Here is a 26,788-nt window from a genome sequence, read left to right as displayed (position 1 = left end):
GCACATGTAAGCTGAATTCCAACCTGACTCCCCAATCATCATGTTCCAGAATAGCTTATTATTTTAATATTGAGAAATAGTCCTCAGATGTATATTAAGGCTTGCATTCTGAGCAATCATGGTAACATATGGAAGAAGATAGATGTAATGGTGCCCTTGTATGCTAATGCACAGGCTCTTTGGGGAGCGGGCAATGGGGTCACATCAATGCTGACAGTCAAGGCAAATGACTTTGATGCAGGGGGCAATGAGAAGGGTTCAAAGGAAGATTTAAGGTCCTTGGACGTCTCAAGGGTCTGTTCATGCATCTTTCAGGTGATCAGAAATCCCTAGGCACACCCCTTGCTGCTTTTTTTAGGATCTTGAATGGATTCCCTGCTCAAAGCTTTATGTTTAAGTGATGTAAGCAGTGCTTTTTTAAAAAGAAAAGAAAAAAAAGGTGCCAGTACTCACCATGAAGTTGTTATAGTAAGTGCCACAGTTTTAACATTTTTTTGGGGGGGGGAGGTGCCGGTACTGTGTACCCTCGAGTACCCCCAGAAAAAAAGCACTGGATGCAAGACCAGTAAAAGTTACATTGCTTTCTCTTTGGTGGCTCCAAAGCTATGGGACATTTGCCCAGTGATTCTTCTTGACGTTAAGCCTTCTTGTTCAGATGAGCTTTTCGGAAGCTATAATGTCATTTGCTTCCAGTTTCTATTATTCTCATTGCCTTGTTTTGCATAAGATGTATTGAGCTGTATTATGATATATAACTATATTTTATAAATTACATTGATGTTAATTATATTTTTTATCTCTCTTTTTAAAAATCTTGTTTTATTTAACTGCAATGTTAATTCAATTATGTGTTTCAGTAAGAATACTGATCCTGCAGTTGTGGCTCCAAGTCCAATATCCAATGGTACACATTAGATCATGAGCTACTATAAGTTTTTGGAGAGGATGTGATTTAAATTTGTTAAATGCACTGATTCTTACTTAAAGAGGCTATGCTGTTTGCAATGGGCTATATAATGGCAGCTTCTTAAGTATTTAGGGGCAAAAACTTTTAGGCTTTTATGAGTGAAGATCAACATCCTGTCTTTTATGCAGAAGACAGAAGCTGATTTTCCAGACTGTCCAAGATACTTGCACACACAATGCAATTTCAGTAGTCTAGCCTAAAGATTATTGTGAAATGAATCCATTTCATTCAAGAACAAGGTTATTGCAATTTCATATATCCTGGAGTATCAGAGTATGATTTCAGATTCATCTAGATTTGGTGAAAGTGGTCTCCCTCTAATTAAAGAGACAGGAGATTTGTGTGTAAATTGTCAAACTAAGTTTTAGATTGTTCAGAAAAAAGAACAGGAGAAAACCCTCCCTTGTGTGATTGAGCTAGTGTAGCCTTACTTAACCACCATATTTTCATGTTTGGAGCCAAGATTTTGTAATTGCAACCATTATTTCTAATCACAACCCTTGTTTTCTAACAAAAGGACCAAAGCAGGTTGTCAAACAAGAATTCTTGCCGTTCTCTGGCTGTTTCCTGCTGCAGAGTCCATTTGGTAAATGGACATTGTTCACGGAACGGCATAAAAGTGTGTTGTAATCTGCTAGGTTTAAACACAGCATGTGAGCCAAAGGGTTGAAATGAAAGTGAGCCAAATACCAATTAGGAAACAAGGCATCATTTATTTAAATAGAATGGCTAACCATTAGGAAAGGTTCTTCAGCTGAGGAAAGACTCCACTACTTACTCTCCTCTACCAAGACCATTAAGGGACATATTTCATGTAAACCTCTATTGCAATGAGATGCTCACAATTACTCTAACCTAGTTAGTTTTAAGTCTAGGAATAGCTGACAGAAGCTACATAGCAACACAAACAGCTTGCTTGGTAGCCAATTCTTATTTTCAAAATAAAGTAATTTGAGGTCTGAAGGCATATAAGAACAAGAGGATTTTGGGGAGGGGGGGAATTCTTGAGCAATTTTTTTAAAAATCCACATTTCCCCAGTATGCCATTGCATGAAAGAGCTGGTTACCATGAAGGGGTGTGGTGTGTTTAATTTAAGGGGGAGCAAAAGTGATGTTTGACCGCAGTTTCTCATCTGACTCTAAAATCTCCCAATTGTAATGCCCAGAGATTCCAGCAGTCAGTAAAATCTTTTAACTTTGGATAAGCATTGTTTGGTCTTTTTTTTTTTTTTTTTGAGTGAAAAATATATTTTATGAAAAGTAAACAACTGATGTTCCAGTAACATTAAAGAAAAGTCACTTATTCCAGCATATTAAAAAGGTCTCTCCCTTGCCCCTGGCCAAGTTTCACATTACGTACAATAGAAATGGAAGAAACCAGAATTTTGCTCATTTGGACAAAAATGTAATTACATCATAATACACAAAATGGTGTGTGTGTGTGTGTCACATAGAACTGATTTTTCAGTTATTTTTAGATGCAGGAGTGACTGCCATTTTTTGCTGCAGACAGAATAACTAAGGTTCAGTATTGTTCAGCTCCAATGTTCATCTGGGAGCAAGTCTCGGTCAATTTATGGGGCTTAATACAGAGTAGGCACACACAGAATTTCAATGTTAATTCCATTTTAGAACTCCACCCTCCATATCCACCCCTCCACATTCTTTCAAGTTTTAACCTAAACTTATGACAAAGATGCCAATTCACACAAGTTCTGTTGAACTTAACAATAGGAGCACTTCCACATTTTTTGCACAGCAACTGGAATTTCCTGCTGGAATATGCACCTGAACATATTGTTGAAAGGCTAATAATTCATTCCTAACGAACAGAAGAGGTGTGGAAGTAATCTACCCATTATTTGCCCACAGCAATTGAAAGACTGAAGCATTATTTTGAAATGTATTTTGCTGAACACAGATGACAAAATCAACTTCCCTTTAGAATACTGAGGCAAACATACACACAGCCACACATGCTTGGATCATTGTCTTTGAAACAAAACAAAAACAAAATATCATTATGAACGGTTGAACCCCACTGGCGAAAAAAAATATAGTCAAAATATTAACAACAATGAAAAAATAATCATTCACGACTAGTCACAAGGACCAGAACTTTGGCGAATCCCAATGGAGTCCTTTGTAGAAGAAAACCTGTTAGTGCTTCAGCCTAAAGGCCCCTTCATGTTTTTGGGCTGATACATTGGCTGTTCCAGAGGCATCATGCCGAAGCAATCTGAAGGGTTGCAGTGACCTGTTTTTCCAGGCGGCCCTGTAATCCCTGGGGGTCCTGGGATACCTGGGATGCCCTGCTGTCCCATAGGTCCTGGAAGACCAATCTTGCCATACCCTGGTGGTCCTTGGATCCCTGCAGAGAAGAATTGAGAAAGAGGGTCATTTCATAAGCTTTATCCATTGGGGCTTATGCAGACTGTTTTGTGCTTTCCACTTTCTGGGAGGGCAGGGGCTTCTGGGAATAAGTCTCACATCCTCCCCACCCCTTTGCAGTCCTTACTGCTTGAGCAAGCTGCAGTCCCTTCTGAGGAGGCCCACCTTCTCATTACTATAGCTACTCCCCATGTCACTTGCCCTCTCCCTCTGGGTCAGATCTGCACAACCACAAGTGGAGGGTGAGGCTTTATCTCATATATATATATATATATATATATAGAGCATGGAGGAGGACGAAGGCCAGGAGTCTCTAAGGAGGAGTCAACCTTTATATCTCTATAAAGTTACAGAAAAAGAACTCACCCTTACTTTCCGTATTATATATATATATAATATTTTATTGGGTTTTACAATAAATACAACACAACAATAGGTAAAAAACAACACAACAAAAAGGGAAAAAAGTAGGAAAACGCGACAACACACAAACACAAAACAGCAAAAACATAAAAAAATAAAAATATTAAAAACAATGTTTGTCTCCTTATATTCTTTGCATTAACTTATTTCTCCGACTTCCCCAAGCCTCCCTTCTCTGTATTCCAGATCATATATTCTGTCAGCAAATTCCTTCCCTCTGTCATATTTTAATTTTATGATAATCTTAATAATATAATTGCATTTCCTTATATCTAAAAATATTGGATCTTTTTGTTTACACTTTTTTACTAATAACCTTTTACAATCTATCTCCATCCATCATTGCTTGCATGCTTGGGGAGGGCAAGTGAACAGGCAGTGAGAGCATGGAGGAGGACGAAGGCCAGGAGTCTCTAAGGAGGAGTCAACCTTTATATCTCTATAAAGTTACAGAAAAAGAACTCACCCTTACTTTCCGTATTAACTAATTCACTCTTATGATGTGCATGTGTATGTGTGTATACACATACCCAAATGAAGTAAACAAGTTGTTTTAAAAAGGATGCCTGTTATGGTGCAGGAAGAAAAGGAGGCCTCAGGAACCTAGGACTTATGTTCACAAGTGGTGGGGGTGTAAATATGTACAATTGGCAAAGGGTGTTTAAGGAGATAACAGAAATCACTGGGTTAAAGCTGACCGAAAGTCCAGAGGTAGCATTATTATCAATTTATGATGGGGTGGAAGGTTCACAGGCTATGAAGGACTTGCTCACAAATTTATTGGCAGCTGCATGGGTTATTTTAGCTAGGAAGTGGAAGTGGCAAGGTAACTGAATATAAAATGGAAGAATGGTATAAAGAGGTGTGGAATATAGCTATTAATGATAAATTAACGTGCTGTTAAGGTAAGATGGGGAAAATGCAGCAGAAATGGTTTTGAGGAGATATGGAAGGTATTTGTTCTGTTCTGTTAAAACGGAAAGGGATCAAACCATCACAAACCTCCTTTGGGGAGGTTGGATAGTTACAATGGAATGGTCTTGGGGGGGGGGGGAAGTACACACATTTTAATTTTATTTATTATTAATACTTTGTCAAAATATAAATAAAATAATAATAAAAAGAAAGAAAAAGAGGCCTGTACCTGGAGGACCTGGAGGGCCAGTCTCTCCCATGATTCCAATGCCTTTGTCTCCCTTTTCACCTTTGGCTCCTGGCTCACCTGCACAATGAGAAAGAAAAAGGAAGAGAAGCAGCAAGGTGATGGATCGACATCATCAGCACCTACAGAATTGTCTCCATGTATCAGAAGCACAGAGCCTTGTTCTCATTGCATCAGTTTGCTGCTAACGTAGGTCTTTTATGAGACTGATACTGATGCTAAGGCTAATGCTTGTGTCTTCTCAGTAGCTAAACATTGGTCAGTTTCATGCCACATTTGGTAGATGTAATTGCTAGCAAGGAGAAGGAATAAATCATTCACTGCAAGAATACCTAGAACATCCCACAATCCAAATCCTTAGGTTGTCATTGAAATGAGCAAAAACAAATTAATCTGCAGGGTGTAAGAGGCCCTCTGAGCCTGCCACCATCAGGGACAGAAATGGAAGTGCGTACCTCTCATTCCAGGCACACCTTGTCGACCCTCTCTCCCAATCTGTCCTGGCATTCCTGGGGGACCTGGAGCCCCTTGCCGTCCAGGTATACCATCTTTACCAGGGGGTCCTGGTCTTCCTGGCTGAGCAGCCACTTCCACTGGGAACTGCATCCGGGAGGTGTAATATGCCATCCGCTCTGCAGGAGGAGATAAAGAGAGTGCAGTGTTTGCTTTGCTGTTGTAAAGATGGCCCATTGGTCTGGGCCCTGATGGTTTGCTCTTGCTGGAAGGGATGGATGGAATAGTCAAAAATGAGTCTGCATCAGTTTTGAACATAATCAATATAAAGACTGTCCTGTCCCATCTACCGTATTTTTCGCCCCATAAGGTGCACCGGCCCATAGGACGCACCTAGTTTTTTTGGGGGGAGAAATAAAGAAAACAATTTTTATTCCCCCCCCCCCCAGGCGCGGGGCTGGGGCGGGAAGCTGTCCCCCGAGCTTGTGGGGCTGGCAGCGGGGAGAAGCAGGCTCCTCCCCGCCGCCAGCCTTCAAACCAGGTCAGGGGACAGCGGAAAGGTGCGCTGCGCCTCTCCCGCTGTCCCCCGAGCTTGCGGGGCTGGCGGCGGGGAGGAGCAAGCTTCTCCCTGCCGCCAGCCTTCTAACCAAGTCGGGGGACAGCAGGATGGTGGTGTTCCGCCTCCCCGCTGTCCCCCGAAGCTTGTGGGGCTGGCGGTGGGGCTCTCCAGGCTTCAACGAAAGTCTGCATTCGCCCCATAGGACGCACACACATTTCCCCTTCATTTTTGGAGGGGAAAAAGTGCATCCTATAGGGTGAAAAATATGGTATGTGTAGAATTTTGGGAAAATATCAGCACAAAACTCTCTTGAAAAAAGAAAAACGTTTTTTTAAAAAGCTTTTCTTTTTCTTTTGTACAGCTGCCACTTAGCTAGAAAGCACCACTGCTGCACCATTTGAAAAAGGAACTGCAAACCCCCCTGGCCGTCCCAGGAATTTTGTATGGAGAAAGGAGTGACTGGTCCCAGGTACCATGGCCATCTTTTCCCCACACTGGGACATTGTATGGAAAAAAAGATGGCTACTACCATGGGTACAAGAGGGCAACCACATTTTCCTCTGTTCCAAGTTTGAAAGCGGTATTCATAGTCCTGCAGGTTTATCCAGCCTCATTTGCAAGCTGTGCGGAAGCTGCTTTGCTGTCTAGTCTTTCCAAGCAGCTGAATGCTATACCAAAAACCAAACACTACAGGGAAAAGGGTTTCAGGTAGTCCTCAGACCATGCCATAACTTAAAGGCAAAAATTGGGTGACATTTTTGGTTGTTGATGAATGGATTCCAAAACAAAACAACATTCCAATGTGCATATTTGTCTGGGAGGGTTCATTTTGGAACTTGAGCCCAGTGGATTCTTCTATTCTTCTAGCATCCCAAGCTAGTGGCAGGGACAACAGGGGCCTTCTATTGGGTAATAGGCCTTCTATGGGAAATAGAAAGCTGGTAACCAGGGAGAGGATCTTCTTAGTTGTGGCACCCCATATATGGAATCTGCCATGCAACTGAAGCTTGCTTAAACTGGTTTTTATTCATTAATTGAATATTTGTATGCTGTATTTCTGGGAAGCTCAGAGCTGTTCACAATAGCAAAAAATACTATTTATATATATGTGGTACTAAGCAGAAGACTTTTTAAAAAATTGCTCAGGCATTCCAGTCTGTTTTATGGCTGATCTAAGTTCTGTATTTATGACTTTTGCTGGATTATACCGACTACTGAATTTTATGGCTGCAGCTCCTGTGATTTTGTATTGTCCTTTTATTGAATTTTATCCTATCTGTTTTATTATTTTAAAATTGTACAATGCCCTGAGAGCCTTGAAGGGTGGTTTATAAATCCACTAAAAAATAAATAAATCCTAGGTTGGGTCTCAGCTAGGGGAATGATGGAACAAGCTTCTGTTCTAGAATGTGCACTATGATATATAATGCTGAGAGAGGAGTAGCAGAGAGGAGCTTTAGCCTTTTAAAGACATATCCACAATATCAAGCGTGATGATGAATCCATGGAGGATAAGGCTATTAATAGATGCTAGCTACAATTACTGTGTTCTGCCACCACTGTCAGAGGCAGTACGTCTCTGAATACCATTTGTTGGGGACTGCAGGCAGGCAGGGTGCTGTGCTCAGGCTTCCCAAAGGCAGAGCTGGCTGGCCACTGGGAGAAAAGGATGCTTGGCCAAGTGGGTCTTTTAAGTTCTTAATCGAAGCTACTTTGGCTCCCATGAAGCAATCATAGGGACAAAGAAATACAGTAAGCCACCTTAAACTGTGTCAGATCATTAATCCATGTACCTCAATATTTCTTGCCCTGACTGGCAGCATCTCTACAGGTTCTCAGATAGGAATCTTTTCCAGGCTTGCCTAGAGATGTCAGGGATTTAACAGAACTTGGGACTTTGCATGGAAAGCAGATGCTCTACCACTCAGTCACAGTCATCCATGGCTTTACCTCCCACTCCCCCAACCTGGGAATGGTAGGCTAAATTATATGTATACAATGATTTATTTTTGTCCATTCAGAAGTTTAAATCCTTGTTATTTGTTCAGGAGCCATGAGAAACAAGCTCATAAAGTCAGGGCAGGTACAAGAATTTATCCAGTAGCATATTCTTCTGCACATGACTCGTTGAGATGAAGAGAATCTGCACAGTTCCTCACTCTAGTGTTCTTCACAGTACCCCACAAAAATCTGACCACCAAGGCAGCCACATCATCTTGCATCATGGCCACTGCTTAAAAGATCTGTCCAACTTATCCAATAAAGAAGGACCAGCTACACTCAGTCAGCTCAATGGCCCCAAATGGCAAAGCCATGAGATATTTATGTGAAGTAGAAGCCAAAGGTGGAAGAGGTGGAGCCTCAAAGCTGTGCCAAGAAATCATTCTTTATCAAACACCATTCTTGTAAAGATTCTAAAAAGCCCAAACACAATGCGGTCGAAGACAACCTTCTTCTGGGGCGCTTACTGGGAATATGGTCCTTCTCTCTGTCAAAGCAGCATCTCTCTCCCCACTCAATATCGCTGCTGCCACCACCACCCCAGCAATGTTTGCTACTAACCATCAAACATTTTGTTCAGTTCTTGTCTGATGAACCTCCGGATTTCATCATAATTGATGGCATCCGCCTAGCAAGAAAAATGAGGAGGAGAAAAGGCAGAAGTCATTCTCTGTCCTAGCAGGAAAGAGACACACCGGCAGCGAAAATGCTAATCCTGCAGAATCTGTTACTTTTGTAGTCCTCTAAATAGTCTGTGCCAAGAACCTTCCCATGGCATATCCTAAGCAATTTTCAGCATTAATAGTTTCTTCCCCTTACTCTGCACCTTTTTCAGGCAACCCATTCCATTGGATAAATGTCCCTTAGCTGTCACTCATTTGCTGTCAAATCAGGTGGGTCATAAAGCCTTCACCAATCCAGTGCCTTCCAGATGTTTTGGACTACAACTCCCATTAGCCCCAGCCAACACTCTAAGAAATTTAGAAAGGTGACTTCTGAGTCACAGGCCCTGGGTTTGACCTGCTCTCAATGCACACAGTATTAGGCAGAATTTTATACTTCTGATTTGTTTTCCCTTTTTGCATCTGTACCCTTCTGTTTAAGGAGCTCACAGCAGCTTTTTAATTCCACAGCAACTCTTTAAGTTGAACTAGGTTGAAAGTAGTGACATAAGTACCCAGCAAGTGTCATGGCTGAGTGAGGTCTTCCCCCTCTATATTGCATTAATCAGAATCCAGTATGGGGCTGGATTTGGGACTTCTGCTGTATGTACAGCATCTGGTTTTGTACTGCATTGTAATTAATCAGTTATGTCTCTTTTTATTAAAGTTGGTCACAGTATACAAGAAGGCCTATAGCCAAACACTTCACCTCCTGACAGCACCAAGCCTTGCTTGGAAACCTTGCCTGGCATTCCAGTCTCCCATTGCACCCCTCAAACAGTCACCACGCACTCCCCATCTCTTACCATGGTCCCAGGCAATCCTGGATTCCCTGGACTTCCTGAGGGACCGGGAGGACCAGGCTGCCCTCTCTCCCCAGAGGGGCCGCGTGGCCCAATAGGACCCATCTCGCCACTCTTTCCTGGCCCTCCTGGCATCCCAGCTCTGCCTTTCTCACCAGGGTGTCCTCTCTCTCCTACAGATCCCGGTTCACCCTGGAAGAAAAAAGATGGCAAGAAGTCCATGAGGCATTTTCACAGGATTGGAGACTAATACTAAAATCTAAGCCATCACACTTACCTTTGGTCCAGAGGGTCCAGGAGGGCCTGGTTTTCCTGCTGCACCCTAGTAAGAAGGAAAAGGGAAGCAATAACCATGGAGATAAAGACTCACCATGCTTTGCCCCACAGACATGCTCAGGGCAGGCTTCTTCTGGCACTGCCCCCCCACCTGCCAAAGTGGGAAGGTCTTCAAGACGACTGCAGAGACCACAATTACCATACCTCTTTGCCCACTTGTCCATCTGAGCCTGACTCGCCCTAGGAATCAACGGGGGGGGGGGGGGGAGAGAAGCAAAAGGTTATTTTCTTTCCATTTTGAATCTAGGCCCATAAATCATGGTTTGTAACGATCTCATATTCTTCTCATATGAGCTTTGTGCATCACCAAATGCGCTACATGGCTATGCTGGGATTTGAAAGTGCATCCCCCAATCCAAACCCAACATTCTACGAACTGGACCATGCTGGCCCTTAAAATGCAAACAAAAGATTGGCTGCACAGTTTTTCAGCAGACTGATCTCGAGGCATTCCAATTCCAACCCCCCACACTTACCGGTGGGCCTGGGTGACCCGGTGGGCCTGGCTGGCCTGGAATCCCACTGAGACCTCTTTCCCCAGGCGATCCCCTCTCACCCTTCAGCCCCTGGGGAGAGAAGGTTTTAGGTATCAGATACTGCTAGAAGCAGCCAAGAAGATGCAGGAAAGAAGATGTTGTTGGGCTCCAACTCAGTCCTAGCCAACATGGTCAATGGTCACGGATGATGGGAGTTGGAGAGCATCAATATGTCTACCCTGATGTAGGCCTTTGTAGTGTATAGCTAATGGGGTGCAACAGTCAACACTGGAATAAGGACTCTTCCCCCCAGGCTGTGTTCAGAGCAATGTGGGCTGACTCTCAGTAGATTTTGTATATATGGAACTTCTCTCACAAAACCTCCAACATGCAGTTTCACTGTAGTTTATCTCCCATTTTGTTCCCTAGCAACTGGTAGTCAGAGGTACATAGTGGTACATAGGCATATTACCTTCCTCCATTCTACACCCCCCCTTTAAAGTAATCCAATTTGGTGGCCATCACCACATCTGGTGGTAGCCAATTCAACTATACACTGCATGAACAAGTCCGCCCTTTTGTGTGTCCTCAATCTTTCAACATTCAGCTTCGTACGGTGACCCTGGGTTCTAGTATTATGAGAGAGGGAGAAAAACATCTCTCTATCAACTTTTTCCATAATTCTCTACACCTCAGTGATGTTCCTGTTTTTCTAAACTAAAACCCCCAAACACTGTACCCTTTCCGCTTAAGCATCATTTTGGTTGCCTCTTTCCAGCTCTGCAATATTATTTTTGAGCTATGATGACCAAACTGCACATGGTATGCTAAGTGTTGCTGCACCATAGCTTTCTATAATGGCTTTATGACATTGGCTGCTTATTTATGTGAAATGGAAGCTGACCATTTCTCTAGCAGCAGCTGCCAACAGGGAGCCAACAGTAGCAGGAATGATACTCACAACTCCGGAAAGTCCTGCTGGGCCTGGCTGGCCAGGGCTTCCAGGGGGACCCTGAAGAGGCAGAGAAACACAGCAAGTTTAATAACAGGATTAACTGGGGAATGCAGTACAGACAGAAAACTGATGGGGAAACACACACTAGGGGTTTTTTTATTTAGGAATTTATTAGTGCTTTACCCCTGCCTTTTGGTTCATAAAAGACCCACAAGACAGCTCAGAAAATCTGAAATGCTACCTAAAATCCAAATTAAAAATGTTTCCAAAACCAACTATAAAGCAGAGTGGAATAATTATGTCAGCAGTAAAAATTTAAAACAACAACAAAGCTGAGATTCTAAGTGCTCTTTTATTGCACTTTAGCAAAGGTACATTTTTCATTCACTCTCTCACATCACTCACCGACTCTGGACCAGATGAGGCTTGCTGTTCATAGGTCTGTCTCACTCACATGGGAGAAGATGGATCTTTATTTATATCAAATGGGGCACACAGGTAAAGGGAGCCAAGCTCTCCTCTTGACTTTCATCCCTGTGATCCACTACCCACTTTTCACCTTTTCTCACTTGTGGTATCGGAGTCAGTTTGGGGAGAAGAGCACCCAAAGCAACTGTGTATGTTAAGGCAAGGCAGGATGTGACTCCCGTTTTTTTATGCCCCTTCTAATGTGTACATTATCAATCCACCCCTGCTCTATATGCGAGTGTTGCAGCCATGTGAAGAAACGAACATGGCTGCCTCCTAAATCGAGTTTGGTCCTAAAGGTGATTCTATTTTGTGTGTGGTTTTATATCCCACTTAGAGAACACTTCTAAACTACCAAAGAGCTTCACAGCCTCCGGTACATTCAGCTGTCCAACAACCCTGTAAGATCTATCCATGCTGGAGCCAAAAGTTGGCCAACGCTATGCAATGAACTCAAAGTCAAGATGGGACTTGCATTTGGCTTTCCAAGATCCAACTTTCTAGCAAATTTTCACTGTCCAAACTTGATATGCAGCAACCTAAGAGGTCCTGATCCAGCTAAGTCCCACTGAAAAATGGATGAAATAAAAGCCTCCTCTTTAGCGATAAATTGGTACGAATAGCAATCTGTTGAAAACCTGACTGCCATTTGCTCTTGATTCAGCGCTAAACCGTAAGTTTTCCTGGTGGAAAGTGGCAGGGCAAACAGAAGCGTGGAAGAGATGTAACTGGAACCCTGACATTTTCAATGTGACTTAGCAATGTCTAACTTCTTCTGCATTGGGGTAAGAATATACAACTACAATATATTATTCTGATTATTCACAAGACTTCCTAAGTGCAACTACTATTCTTATGGGGAGGGGTCCTGTTTTTATTTTCCACATTAGCTTGTGCAGAAAGCACAGCTGCAGATTGTTCTACTGTTTTGTTTTTTAAGGAATCCTGAAAAGTGAGAAAGGACCCAAACTGAAAAATTAACTAGCTTTTTTGCATAATGTTTCACATGAACCCACACATCATGGACCTTCTGGAAAGCAGGAACTGATTTTAGCAGGTGACTCAGACCCAGCCTGAGCCCCAATAACAATCATGCAAAGGCTGAGAATTTTGACTTACGAGGTGGCCGGGAGGACCTGGTCTGCCTTGAGGTCCCATAGGGCCTGGCTCTCCCTGAAGAAAGAGAGAGAGAGAGAGAGAGAGAGAGAGAGAGAAAGCTGAAGGATAACATGGAAAGTCAAAGCAGACACATGACTCTATTCAGTGGAGACTAATGACTGATCTTCAGATTGCTCATATAGTAGGCTTTAAGCACATGTTGTATATACATTCTTATACCCAGGTCAGATTGGCCAGTGACTCTGATTTTTTCACTCTTGCAAGCCACCCTTCTGTGAAGCATCTGCTCTTGCTTGCACTGCAGGCTGCTCTGCATGTCACAAGGAGTTCAGGGAGGAGCTGGCAAATGAACATCCCCATAGCAACAAGGTCCCCAAGTTCTTTTTCCCCATTGGGCGAATGGCTGCCACTCCCTTACATCGGAAAAATAAGAGGTCTTTACAGTATGAGGATAGGAACTATACCCATATTTTAGTTTGGCCCTGCTCCCTTAGCAATCTTGCCAATCCCAGCCTGTTTATCATTGTGAATTGCTGTCTGCAAAGCCCCAAGCTTCACCTGCATGACCTCGCCTTAAGTTCCTGACCCAGGAAAGTGACTGTTATATACACATGCAGCTGATGCTGCAATGGGGCATAGCATGAGTGTTACAGGGATAGAACAGCCCATTGTGCATGAGAGCTGTGGGCTGGATTTAGTGGCTAACTCCATCAGTCTGTAAATCCAGAATAAAAGAGTACAGTCTTGTGTTGTGTGCCCAGAGCACTGACCTGTAAAAACAACACACTTCTGGTGGCGTGCTCATAACTCACCTCGGCTCCAGTCCGGCCAGGATTCCCAGGTGGCCCTGCAGGACCACAGTCACCCTAAGAAGTAATATATGCATGGTTCATCATGTTTATATGGGATATTCCACAAAAAGCTGGCACAGTCTGGTCCTGGGGACCCCAACAATAAAGATCCATAGGAGGATGGGCTTGCTATGATTGCTGTGCATGCCTCTCAATGCACTAGTGTGACTGATGTGTCAATTGAAGAAGTCGCAGGTTGTATCTCTGATCTTCTACATGCAAAGCAGGGACTCTGCTGCAGAACACTGGAGGGCTATTGCCCCAAATATTTCGTAGCCTGTTGCTTCAGAACACCTTTGATGTTTGACTACTCTGTACTAGGAAAAAATAGGTCACCCAAATTCTGCAAGAAGAATCCTGTGGCCTGCACAGATCAAACAAGTACATTTGCATGCTTTACTTCACATTACTAAGTTTCACCCCCTCCCTGCAATTTTCATGATTTATTCTGCTAATTATGAAGGGTGGGAAGAAAGAAGGCATGCAGGGCTCCCTCTAAAGTCCTGGCTCCCTGAGCACAGGAGATCCTATTTAGCCAGTCTTCTAGTGCCTACTGCTGCTACCATAACATGAAACTTGCAGTTTTGTTTTTTAAATGAAAGCTGATGTTCCAGGAAACTAAATTCTTAACCCACAACCATGTTCTATGATCAGGGCCAGCTCACCCATGAGGCAAGGTAAGATGACTGCATCAGGCAGCAGGATCCACAGGGGCAGCAGATACCAATGTAGATCTTTATTTCCCTCCCCTTGTTCCTGTTGTAGAACCTTACTTACCCCTTCTGTCCTTGCATGGAGAGGGTGCCATTTTATGCTTTGCTTCAGGTGCCAAATTGTCATGGGCAGTCCCTGTCTGATGAGCATTCCTTTTTTGGCACTTCTATATGGAATTGTCTCCATATTCCTTACTGGGCCCATCTTACAGATAGCATTGATTTGTTTTAATTCTGCCCCCCTCCTCAAAAGCACCTATCACTTAATGATGCTTGCAGTCACTGACCTTTTGTCCTGGGAGACCGGGGTGACCTGTTTTCCCTTTGAAGCCCTAGAAGGAGAAAAGAAAAAAATAGAGTTTTCATTGAAGGTGCTGGAGCAGCCTTGGTCAACCTGGTGCCTTCTAGATACTTTGGACTACAATTCCCCTTGGCCCCAGCCAGCACTGGCTAGGGTTGATGGGAACTGTAGCCCAAAACATCTGGAGGGCTCCATGTTGGCAAAGGCTGTGTTTGAGTAACTCTCAGAGTTGCTGAGCAATTAAGCTCTAGGCCCGCAGCTATAGATCCACCCCCTTTTTTTTACAGTTGCCAACGGACCAGAATATAACGCACACCCATCCCAGCTTGCTCTTGTACCTTTAACAACAACACCCTGACCTCCAGAAATTGGCCAGTGAAGCTTTGCACAGTATGTAGATAAATGGTACTGCCACCTGCTAATGTCTGCATTTCAAGCTGAAAGTACAGCGGCTGCAGATTACTTAAAGGGCATTGTCCTACTGCCCTTGTCAATACCAGCTTCTTTCAGTGGGAAAAGAGGCTGCCCAGAAGGGGAAAGCAGTGGGACTAAGGTTCCCTACTTTCCATAGGTCCAAAATGGTCATTAGATGACCTGCAACTTACTGGAGGTCCCATCCTTCCTGGAGGTCCTGCAGCTCCTGGGTCGCCCTAGAGAAAACGACAAGTTAGTACCACCAAAGGGCAGGTACTGGTACAAATCTGGAGGTTTTACCGGGAGGCTTAACACTATCTGAAGCATAAAGGTCCTTACACATCATGCAAAGGAAGCAGCCATCACTCCTCCAGCCCCACTAGAGGGGTTTAGGCTGCTGTCCCAGATGCAGTCCTGGAGTCAAGCAGAATGCTGTGCTTTTCATCTCTTTTTTGGTCTCACGGTGCTGAAGCCCCAAGCAATCAATGCCCAATGGGGTAAGGTCAGATCAGAGGGAGAGCTGAGTTCGCCAGTAATTCTGAGACACAATATAATTGATGGTGTTGGGTTTTTTAAAGGCCAAAATAAGTTGTAGGTGAAGACGATGTTACACATCCTTACCCGTAGCCCTGGCTTTCCGTCCTTCCCATCTAGTCCTTCCAAACCAGGTGGACCCTAGAAATAAACTCAGGTTACAGATGCATTCATTCCTTGCACTGTCATGTAGATAATCCAGATTGCATGGCCAACAGTTTATATTTATATATTGCATTATAAGCGTGCACATGGGCTTCACAGACATTGGCTCAGTTTCAGTTCAGTTGTTACACTGAACGACGACTAAGGAAGCTTAACTGTGATTTGGGGTAATGTTTGAGCTGACAATGCATAGTTTTCAAGCCAAGTGAGAAACAATGGGCTGAAACTAGCTTGTAAACTATGGTTTGTGGCAAATTTTGTTTGGTGCAATGCCAGAATCAACAATTTATAGTTACAGCTATCATTCCAGCTTCTGAGGCAGTTGCACCATGGATATAGGAGTGAATTTATCAACATACAAAGCTGAGGGTGGAAAATGAAAGCTGTCAAGGAGTTCTAAACCATGGTTTGCTTGCTGAATATTTGGCAGAACAAACTATGGCTTGGGTTCTAATGGCTAGCACAAGCCATGGTTTATTGTGACGTCTGAACTGAGCTATTCCTTGTTAGAAGCATCCATTACTCCATCCATCACAGGTGCATGTGAGCCAAGAAGCATCACAACTGCCCAGAAAAGCACACTCCAGTCATGAGCAGCAGAGAATCTTCAGAGAGTTTAAGAAAATTAAAGTGCAGGATGGGGTTCATTGTGGAGCTGCCTCTTTTTTCCCTGCAGAGTATTTAGTATCATGGCTAATCTAGCCTAGTTGTCTCATATCCATGTTCAGGATCTGTAAACTGTAAACAAGCATACTTACTTGTATCCCAGGGGGTCCTGGAGGCCCTGGTGGGCCCGTCATGCCAGGAGAGCCACGCATCCCATCGCTACCCTGTAAAAACCCACACAACACCAATGCTATGAATGCCGTGCATGGAGAAGAAACCAATATAGAGGCAAAAGGGAGCTGGGCGTGACAGATGCACTCGTGATTCCTTTGCCTTCCTCCTGTTAACTATCTTTTCCTTGGGGGATTCAAGTGGGTGGGGAGATAATTGGGATCGGGGGAGGTTGAAAGAGCATGTGGAGACCACCTGGGCATGGCAGCTGATACCTGGTGGGCATATGAAGCACAGCTGTCAGTGCGAAAGGCTTCTGGTACCCTCCTGATGTTGTTGGACTCCAGCTCCCCTCAGCACAGCATGGCAGTTGCCATACAAACCATCTGGAGGGCGCTAGGTTGGCAAAGGCTGGTATATGGGGTGTATTGCAGCAAATGATTCACAGGTGTTCCCACAAATCCGTGCCAGAGGATTGCAGAAGTGCCCAGAAGCCAAGACCTGCTGGAACTCACCCTGCCATCCCGCCCCCTCCAGCAGCTGTGCCTTACCTGAACAAGAGATTTCAGGCAGTCATTCTTTCTATACCAGTTTCAAGCTGCACATTTCAGCCGATATCCGCCTCCCTTAAACTCTAGAGGGATTATTCACCTTTCCTCCACTCTCTCCAAACAATGTTCACACTTTAGAGATATGTGTTTGAGCACCATTTTGGGGGTTTTTTCCCCTGGACCTTTCCCCACGAAAACCTGCTTTTTAGCACTCAGTTGGCACAAACAGCAATCCGCAGAAAACCCAAATTGACATTTGCTCTGATTGAGTGCTATAGAGCGGGTTTTCGCAAGGAAAACTACTGGGCAAAACTCAAAAGCAAAACCCCATCTGTGCCTGAAAATAGTGGGGCGAACAGGTAAGTGAGCAAAAGGCTTACTCTCCAGTAACCGCTGGGATAGCTCAGTCAGTAGAGCACGAGACTCTTAATCTCAGGTGGATCCAAGCCCCATGTTGAACAAAAGATTCCTGCATTGCCAGGGGTTAGAACAGATGACCCTTGTGGTCCCTTCCAGTTCCAACTCTACAATTCTATGACTCCAAGACTTGAATCATTGATTCAAATTTTTTCCAGGTGCTATCCTAGCAATGAGCTGCAGGTGTCAGCAGAGGCCAGGGAGCAGGGGTGATCTGCTCCTTTCAACTACACTTCTCTCTCCTCCCAGCCCCATCTCTTTCCCTGGGCAACTCAACAGCTATTTTCTCCTTAGAGTTATCATTGGCGCTGCTAGAGAGCTTTCCTGAAAGATGTAGCACAAATGACCCCTTCTTCCCGGATAGTGTTTTGTCAACAAACATGGGTAGAGGGTAAGGTTTGAAGACAATTCTCATTGGAACGACTCTGTGACTTGCCCACAGCGACTGACTGAGAAAAGCAACTAAACCTGCCCCTTCCTGGTTCAGCAGGTCACCCTCTAACCACAAAGGCTGTCTTGTCATATGAAGGAACATCACACTCTCAGGTAGTGATGGATGACGACCTCTCGGCTCACCCCAATTTCTACTTGCTTTCAGTGATTTCTCCTACTGTCCAGTGGGGGGAAATAAAACTCAAGCATTTTCAAATGCTTGCGAGGCAAGGTTATAAATAGTGAATGGATGAGCTTAGCCCTCTTAGCCCTCCTGCAATTTGCCCCATCCCTATGAGCCCCCAGATTCCCTCTACCCTCCTTCCCTTCTCCTACATTTGTCTGGAAGTGAAGGAATGCAGGAAACATCTCTATTTCTCCCTCCCACTATTGGGACTCCTAAAACGTTGCAACTACACTGTCCCTGGATACAGCAAACATTGCAGGTATAGTTCTCCAGGGATGACTGGAGGGCAATGTTTCCCAAAAGCTGCCTTCCATGTGGGAGGCTGTTGTTGGCAATGCTCTAACTGGAGGGGAGGGAAGCAGAGAGAAAGACCTTTCTCTTGCCGCTGCTTTCCCCATCCTTGCTACAAGGTGAGTCTTTAAGGTGAGAAGGGAAAGAAGCAGCAGGGAAGGAAAGGAGGTTGGTCAGAAAGGGGGACACAGATACCTATCAGCAATGGGCAGGGGACACGGGTGAAGCACTGACACTGGCTAGTCCTTCCCCATTCCCTGCCATTAACAGGCAAAGTGAGACTCATTCCTTCCATCCTTTCAATATTATGTATGCCAGGACACTTTTAATTCCTGGATCTGGCAGGGATTCAATTCCTGAAATAACCAGGCTAAGTATGGGACGTTAAGGTAACAAAGGAAGCAGCTCGCAGTTAGAAAGACAAATGCCAGAGTTAAGAGTTACGTGAGCTAAAGGCTAGAAACGAAGCAGCAGGCTGGGAAGACAGAGAGTCAGAATCATGCCTAATTTTTGCTTGAATCCAAGGCTGCAGCTGTGGGAGAAGCAAGACCCCACTAGTGCTGTTGATGCTGTGAACCCCTCTATTATAGACTCAAGTTGTATATATGTGTAAATAAACCATTTATCATAAAGACACCACAGTCTCCACTGTGCCGCATTCCCAAAAGGAAACACAGATCCTAGGTAAGTGCCTGGAACCCCTGGAATCTCGCACCACTCAGAGACTGGGGTGGTGTGCAGCCATGTTTTACATGTTTAGGGAAGTTTTTTTATGTTTGATTCTATTTTTAATATTTTGCTGGGAGCCACCCAGAGTGGCTGGGGAAACCCAGCCAGATGGGCGGGGAATAAATAAATAAATTATCATTAATACTATTATTATTATTACTACTATTATTATTACTATTATTTCCCCTACTCACCTTCTCTGCTGGAGGCCCTGGAGGTCCAGGTGGTCCTGCTTTCCCTGGGAAGCCTGGCGGGCCCTAATAAGCAAAAAGCAACAGATAGTTTTGAGAAGCCGTTTGGCTTTAGAGTCTATAAACAAGCTTCATTTGAGAGGAAAGCTGAAGTCAGGCCAAAGTGGCTGTTTTGTGCTAAACAGGAAAAAATTAAAATTCTATACTAAAAAGAGCTGAATTCTGCAGCATGTATAAATTATCCAGATTAAGCAAATTTGCATAATTTCCATTTCATTGCATAATTTATAACGAGGAAGAGGCCAAGGCGCTGGAGCTGCCTCCTGCCCCTCCCCGCCTGCTCAAAATCTTATCCGATCACCCCTTTGGCTTCTGAGATTTCAACAGGCATTGCTCATGTGCATTTTTGCAACCGTAAGCACTAGAAATATGCTTTTAAGAATATATAAACTGAGATTCTCAGGAAGCTGAATTCCGGCGCCACGTTTCAGGGCTTCTTCTGCACTTATGCTAAATTGGCAGCACACGCAGACCGCCCTGCCTTTTGCTTGATAGTTTGCTTTTGAAAAGGAGCCGACACCTCCACTATGCTTAAAGCTCCCAAATGTTAAGATTCCTGATATAGCCCTTCAATTCCTGTTTTACAAAAAGGGGCCGAGAAAGCAGTTTTGGGATAGTTTTCACACACCATTTGAAATGTTTCTGATCTCTGTGGTGACCCTCTGCCAGCCATTGCCTGTAAGCTTCTCTCATCTGCTCCTGAAAACCCATCATCCCAGCAAAATCCCTCTGTAATAATCAGACAAAAGGCTGGTTTCGCTTTTGTTTTTCTTACATCTTGATTGCCTTCTTGAAACAGGACTAAAGATCCTTCCCCCTTAATTGGATTTATTTCAGGATTCTGCTCTGTTAAAGATAACCACAAACTCTCATCCAAATCCCCAGGGAGGAAGGGGGGAGGGCTGTGGGTCTCCTGCTTTTTCACGGTGCTGTTCCAGCACACCCAGTGCTCCAGAATCTAAAAACTCCTTTGAGATGTGCAATACTTACAGGTGGTCCTGGGAAACCAGGTTGACCTTGAAATCCCTGGGAAGAAAGGAAATGCTGATCAACCACAAGTAAAGCCACAGCAGAGTGGACCAAATAGGTACTTGAGTAGAGTCACATTTTTTGCAGGGAAACCTCTGGGGCTGCAGGTTTGGAGACAGTGGCTTAATGGCACTGAAGGCCATGCTGTAGCCTAGGGGGGCATCAGACCTTCGGTACTCTTCCTAAGCCAAGCCCATAACATTATCTGCTCCTGGCTGCAATGCGTGTCCTTCAACTGTGAGACCTATTGCTAAACCTCTTGGGGGGGGGGGAGTTGTGTACACATATAAGGGCTTTCTACCCTGGCCTTGCCCACTACTGTCACACAGCTGCCAGAAGGTTGCCCAAGAATGTGGCCTTCAGAAGGAAAGAAGATTGGCTACCCCTGATCTAAATACCAAAAGGGGTATCTGAAGCTAAGGAAGGTGACCTGGGACGTACCCTGATTTAAAATGCCTCAGGAGAGACCCACCTTGGCAGATGCTTTGAGCTCTTTGGAAGGATGGCTTATGTGTCAAAACACTTAAAGGGAGAAGAGTGTCATTTTCCCCAACTGCATTCATTTAAGAAGAAGAAGAAGAAGAGTTTGGATTTGATATCCCGCTTTATCACTACCCGAAGGAGTCTCAAAGCGGCTGACATTCTCCTTTGCCTTCCTCCACCACAACAAACACTCTATGGGGTGAGTGGGGCTGAGAGACTTCAGAGAAGTGTGACTAGCGCAAGGTCACCCAGCAGCGGCATGTGGAGGAGCGGAGACACAAACCCGGTTCACCAGATTATGAGTCCACCGCTCTTATAATAATATTTTATTGAGATTTTCACAAAAATAAAAATAAAAAAGAAAAATACAAAAGTAAAAAACAATTAAAAACAGTTCAATCCTTCATGACATATCTTGCATTTGCTTGTTTCTCAGACCTCCCCACACCTCCCCTCTTTGTATTCCAATTCAATTTATTTATTCAGCAAATCCTTTCCCTCTTTGCCTTTATCTTAATCTTGATCTTAATATATTATAGCTTTAACTTTCCACTTATTAACATTCCATTTTTGCATATTCTTTCAGACGAGTCCACCGCTCCTAACCACTACACCACACTGGCTCCCCACAGTGAGATATGGAAGAGGTATGGAAGTCATTTTACTCTGCAAAGATCAAAACTCTGAACGGACTGGTTCAAATCCTCACCACTCAGGCACAAAAATGGATTTGGTCCAGTCTCAGCCACGTCTACCTCACAGGGTTGATGCAAATGACTTCCTAAACCAGGGAATGCCAAGGTATGGTGCCCTAAGCGCCTTATAAAAAGAGGTCAGGCTGTAGAAGTGGCAATTATACAATTTGTGACTAATTTTGGAGTTGACATTCCAACTATGGTTACTCACTGTGCTGTTTGGTATAGTTTTTGCCTAGCCTATAAAAGTTGGGGCAGAGGCAGGAGATGCAGAGAAATAATGAAGGCTTTTAAAAAAACCTCTTTTGTTCTGTTCGGGTTGGTTTTTTTTTTTTTTAATCTGCTGCGTTTGCTCCTTGTCATTATGCTGTATTTTACTTATGTCATTTTAATGGTGTTAGCTGCCTTGGCCATTTTTATGGAAAGTCTGGAAGCATGTTTAATATAAATAAATAATACATAAGCAAATAAATATTAATGTTAGGCAGCTCTTTTTCATTCCCCATACAAGTGGTGGTGGGGAGAGGGGATGGCATAGATGGTCGCCTCCCTCTGGCTTTAAGCCTGCTTCACCTTGACACGCCAGCTAATCTGGGATGGATGAAAACCCCTTCCAAGGCATCCACCACCATTTCATTATTTTTTTTCTGAGCCAAGGCAGGTAACAGGGCAGAAAGGATGAACAGCAGGATATTGTCTCTCTCCCAGCAGGAGTTTGGCTGGCAAAGAAACAGCAAACAAGCCAGGTGATCAATTACCCCCCAAGAAGAAACAGGATTCCAAGCTTTAACAGACACATTGGTTGGAAATCCCAGATTGGGGAAACTCTACATAGCAGAAGGGAGTGTTTAAGCTAGCACAGCACTGTCTGGTAGCAGTTTGACATGCTTTGTCCTTACTTGCCTCACAATACAAGGAGGAAAATTCTTTTGCAGCTACTCTAAGTACTTTCAAACTAAGCATGCAAAGTATGGAATTGCTTGTTTGTTCACTTGCTTTTTAAAATAGGATATCCACAGAATGCCATCATCCAATAATGGCCATTTTGTATTTTCCCAGGTGTGGGTGTGTCCATTTCTTCTCAGATTGCATTAAGTCTGTTTTTGCTGCCACCCCCACCCCACCAGAGAGTGGAAGAGTAGCACAACCTCTAGAGGGATGGTGGAATCTGTGGCTCTGCAAATGCTGTTGGACTCCAACAGAAGGTCTTAAACTGTTTAGCAAAAAGGCTTCAGGGAGGAAAGAATGGCTCTCCCTGGGTAAGTTTTTCCATCTTTTACAGCAGTGTCTCCTAAATGTCTCAAAGTTAAGCATACCCTTTCAAAATATTAAAAATGGAAGACCTGACTAAGGCCTTCGACACTGTAAATTGTACTGCTCTGTGAACTGTCCTTCTGAAAATCAGCAGCCCAGATAAATTTGTAAACATCCTTCAGCTCCTCCACAATAACATGACGGCAACAATCACAAATAACAATGGCTCTCAAAGTGAACCATTCACAGTGGGATCAGGCGTTAAACAGGCATGTGTTATCACCCCAACTCCATTTATTATCTTCATCACCATGATTCTACACATTGTCAAAGGGAGACTCCCCATCAACATAGAAATCATATCGAACAGATGTTAAGTTCTTTAACCATAACTTCTGTCATAGAGCTTCAGTATACTGATGACAACGTAGTGTGTGCACACTCAGAGGATGACCTCCAAACAATCCTAAGTATCTTTGCAGAAGCTTATGGAAAACTTGGTCTATTGCTCAATATCCAAAAACCAAAGTGCTGCACCAACAAAGCACAAAACAACCTCTGCAGCACCACAAATCTAACTTAATGGTGTAACTCTGGTAAGTGTTGATCACTTTTCCTACCTGGGCAGTTATCTTTCCACAAGGGCTGACATCAGTACCGAAATCCAGCATCACCTGAACTCTGCAAGTGCAGCTTTATCCAGATTTAAATGCAGAGTGTTTGAGGACCGGGACACTTGTAGGGAAACCAAAATGCTTTTTTAAAAAGCTATTGTACTACCAACTTTACTGTACACCTCTGAAACATGGACCACTTATAAATGCCATCTCCAACTCCTTGAAAGATTCCATCAATTTGGAGAATTGTACACATCACTTGGGAAGACAGACGAACTAATGTCAGTGTACTGGAAGAAACAAAGATTACCAGTGTCAAAGCAATGATTCTTCAACATCAACTTTGTTGGACTGGTCATGTTGTTTGGATGCCTGATTGTCATCTTCCAAAGCAACTACTCTAGTCCCAACTCAAGAATGGAAAGTGAAATACTGGTAAACAACAAAAGAGGTTTAAAGGCTCTCTCAAGGCAAATCGGGGGAAAAATGTAGTATAAGCGCTGATAACTAGGAAACACTGGCATGTGAGTGTTCCAACTGGAGAACAACTTTTACCAAAGGTGTCATGGGCTTTGAAGAAGCACAAACTCAGGGTGGAAAGGAGAAATGAGCTAAGAGGAAGGCACGATTGACAAACCCTCATCGTGATCAACTCCCACGCGGGAAGGACACGTGGATCCAGAATTGGCCTCCACAGTCACTTAAGGACTCACTGTTAAGACCGTGTTCATGGAAGACAATCTTACTCGGCTTCGAGTGATCGCCAAAGAAAGAAGAAGAAGAAAGCATAAGTGTGCTAGAGTACAGCAAGGTGGCACACTGGGCTTGACCTGTGGCCCACTTGCCAAATATCTTGGCCGCTACTAAACTAGAAGAATCCTAATACAGGAACAACTCACCTGATCGCCTTTTTCTCCTGTGCTGCCCGGCAGTCCTCGTTCTCCTCTTGGACCCTGATGTACGGAGAAAACAAAGATGAGGGGGACACACTCCTCTCAAGGAGCTCCCTGCATCAAACCTATTGCTGACCTAGTTCTTGCTGGGATGGCTAAACCTGTGTCTGGGTTGTACCTCTTCAGCAGAGGCAGATTTAGGGCAGCATGATCGGTTCTGGTCACCGCAGGGCATTGCAATTATGACATGATGCCATGGTTCCCAATTAGCTAAGTACTGAGGACTCCTTGTTTTTTAAACCCAATTCTTACTTTTGAAAATATTGTTATCTCTATGGTAGCTTTTGTTATGTGAATAGTGTCACTGACCCCCCCACAGACCACCAACTGGGAACTACTGATGTAGTAAATAGATCAGAAGGTGAAAGATTGGGGAGGGGGCAAAATTTGGTCTTTCACAAGGTGCCACTGAAATTTAATTAACAACAATTCTTTCTAATGTGGTCCAATTTGCTGGCAATTTGCTGGCAAAAGTCCAGGCTCACTGTATGTGACACCAGGTGCCCACCGATAAAAGTTTGATTGGCTATTTAAGAGCATCCATACAACTCAGCTGTGAGCTTACCGCTGGTCCAGGGGGCCCTGCAGGACCATCTAAGCCTGGAGGACCCTAAAGAAACAAAGGGAAGACAGAGGATACATTTATACTGTAACAATCCAGGGAATGAGGCTAGGTTGAGGAAGATATTTGCCAAGTTCAAGAAGGCTGTAAGAGTAGGTACCAAAGCGAGCCTCATTGGTGAGCATGTCCCAGAGCGCAGTGCCCCAGCTGAAAAGGCTCACCTCCCAGTTATTATCCACCTAACCTCAAGGAAGGGCCTGAGGATCATGCAGGCATGGTCAGGCAGGAGAAGACAGGCGCTTACCGATTCCCCTTTCTCTCCAGATGACCCCACATATCCTCGTTCTCCTTTAGCACCCTGGTAGTAGGTTAGGTAGGGAAGGAGAAAGGAAAAGACTTGTCATCGCATGATACTGGATTAACTGAGCAGGACAGTCAACTTTTCCAGTGATTCCCCCCCCCCCCCATTACGTTCAGAACTTTAAACCTTACATTTTGAATTTTCAAATTCTGAATCAAAACAAAACAAACATGGGAATTTTTACTATGGAGAACATTAAATATTAACTTTACAAGTTTGATAATTTACACCTTAAATCTTTAAAAATCCAAGAGGGTCCTCAGCAGGGTATGCTGTAAAATTATTTAAAAGCAAAAAAAATATAAAAGTGAATTTTGGATAGCAAAAACTGACTAAATACAATGTGCTTGAGCCTGTTTTTGCCTAAGGCATTTCAGCTCTCCTGCGGACTTCTGCTTTGTGACGTGTGGGCCTGGCTGACCTGTTATATCTGTTTTTTCCTGCACCACCAAAATAGATTTTGTGTGGCGGCACACCTGAGGCCCTCCCCACCCAGCAAGGGAGCCAAACCTTTCCCATCCTCCCTCCACCTTTTCTCTGCCTGCCTAATTTGCCATTCCATCCTTCCCTTTGCATGCCATACTTACAGGTAGCCCAGGAGGACCCATTGAGCCAGGATATCCAGGCTGACCTGGGGGACCCTGTGGAAAAGGATGTTGGAAAAGCATCAACACACAATAGTCTTGTGGTCTCAGACAACCATCACTGTGCCAGACAAATTGCTTCCATGCATTCTTGAAGACCCTGATCATTGTTGTCATGCTGCAAACTCCATTCCAAGAATCCTGGCTGAGTGTTAAAAAGTCAGAAATGAATGCATCCTCTAATCTTAATTGTAAGTTACCTAAAAGATGGTAGTTATTACAAATTATTATTGAAGAAGGTAATATGCTGGTCTTGGGTAAGTGTCAAGGAAATCTCTCCAGATCTAGACAATCTATATAGAGGGCATCACCTTAGATAACAGATTTTTGTTTCCATTCATTGAGAGAAAATAGTCATCAAAATATTGGATTGTCCATTATATGCACTAAAAATGTCTCTGGCTGTCTTAGTAACTCAGTTTCCTGCTGAAACCACCTGCTACTATTTGCTTCAGCCACTCAGCCCCATGATGACACAAAGACGATCTCAACTAGGGTTAACAGCATCTATCCATCTAAGACATCTAGATGAAAGGTGTTCTAGACCTTCACCAGATGTTTTGGACTACTACCGCTATGCTGGCATGGGGCTGATGGGACTTGTAGTCAAAAAATGTAAAGGGCACCAGGTTGGGGAGGGAGGGCTAGTCTAGATCGACAAGTCCCTTGCATGTTTTGTAGCTCTTCTGGAGTTTAGAAGCAGGGTCCATTACTCACCGATTCTCCCTTGGATCCAGGAGGGCCAGGTGATCCACGTTCACCCTGGAGACCCTTTGGGAAGAAATACAAAAAAGGGGTGTTT

The 26,788-nt window shown here is 43.9% G+C and overlaps 1 protein-coding gene and 1 long non-coding RNA gene across 12 annotated transcripts in view; one reads left to right on the top strand and one right to left on the bottom strand.

The window, feature by feature from the left end:
- The window catches only part of LOC310683328, a 35,271-nt gene that overhangs the window by 1,866 nt on the left and 6,617 nt on the right, over positions 1-26,788 (top strand). The window contains exon 3 of one of the 3 annotated variants that reach the window (XR_014514365.1): positions 9,601-9,735. The exons of the other annotated variants lie outside the window; for them this stretch is intronic. This is a non-coding gene — a long non-coding RNA (uncharacterized lncRNA). Of the gene's footprint in view, positions 1-9,600; positions 9,736-26,788 lie in introns of those variants that run through there. 3 annotated transcript variants of the gene reach the window in all.
- The window catches only part of COL16A1 (collagen type XVI alpha 1 chain), a 123,672-nt gene continuing 98,544 nt past the window's right edge, over positions 1,661-26,788 (bottom strand). For all 9 annotated transcript variants that reach the window (XM_083453071.1, XM_083453070.1, XM_083453073.1 and 6 more), the window contains 22 exons: positions 26,704-26,757; positions 25,930-25,983; positions 25,286-25,339; positions 24,985-25,029; positions 24,366-24,419; positions 20,379-20,414; positions 19,332-19,394; positions 16,512-16,583; positions 15,676-15,729; positions 15,246-15,290; positions 14,627-14,671; positions 13,588-13,641; positions 12,776-12,829; positions 11,195-11,245; positions 10,234-10,323; positions 9,902-9,937; positions 9,699-9,743; positions 9,425-9,613; positions 8,518-8,584; positions 5,399-5,575; positions 4,926-5,003; positions 1,661-3,338 (listed from right to left, as the gene is read on the bottom strand). In XM_083453071.1, coding sequence (XP_083309197.1) covers positions 3,136-3,338; positions 4,926-5,003; positions 5,399-5,575; positions 8,518-8,584; positions 9,425-9,613; positions 9,699-9,743; positions 9,902-9,937; positions 10,234-10,323; positions 11,195-11,245; positions 12,776-12,829; positions 13,588-13,641; positions 14,627-14,671; positions 15,246-15,290; positions 15,676-15,729; positions 16,512-16,583; positions 19,332-19,394; positions 20,379-20,414; positions 24,366-24,419; positions 24,985-25,029; positions 25,286-25,339; positions 25,930-25,983; positions 26,704-26,757 — 1,620 coding nt within the window. In that variant the 3' untranslated portion in view covers positions 1,661-3,135. The remainder of the gene's footprint in view (positions 3,339-4,925; positions 5,004-5,398; positions 5,576-8,517; positions 8,585-9,424; positions 9,614-9,698; positions 9,744-9,901; positions 9,938-10,233; positions 10,324-11,194; positions 11,246-12,775; positions 12,830-13,587; positions 13,642-14,626; positions 14,672-15,245; positions 15,291-15,675; positions 15,730-16,511; positions 16,584-19,331; positions 19,395-20,378; positions 20,415-24,365; positions 24,420-24,984; positions 25,030-25,285; positions 25,340-25,929; positions 25,984-26,703; positions 26,758-26,788) is intronic.

This window comes from Podarcis tiliguerta (genome assembly GCF_965153285.1).
Source record: "Podarcis tiliguerta genome assembly, chromosome: 8".
Taxonomy (NCBI): domain Eukaryota; kingdom Metazoa; phylum Chordata; class Lepidosauria; order Squamata; family Lacertidae; genus Podarcis; species Podarcis tiliguerta.
The sequence above is the reverse complement of the archived record's forward strand: the minus strand, read 5'-3'. Positions and strand labels throughout refer to the sequence as shown.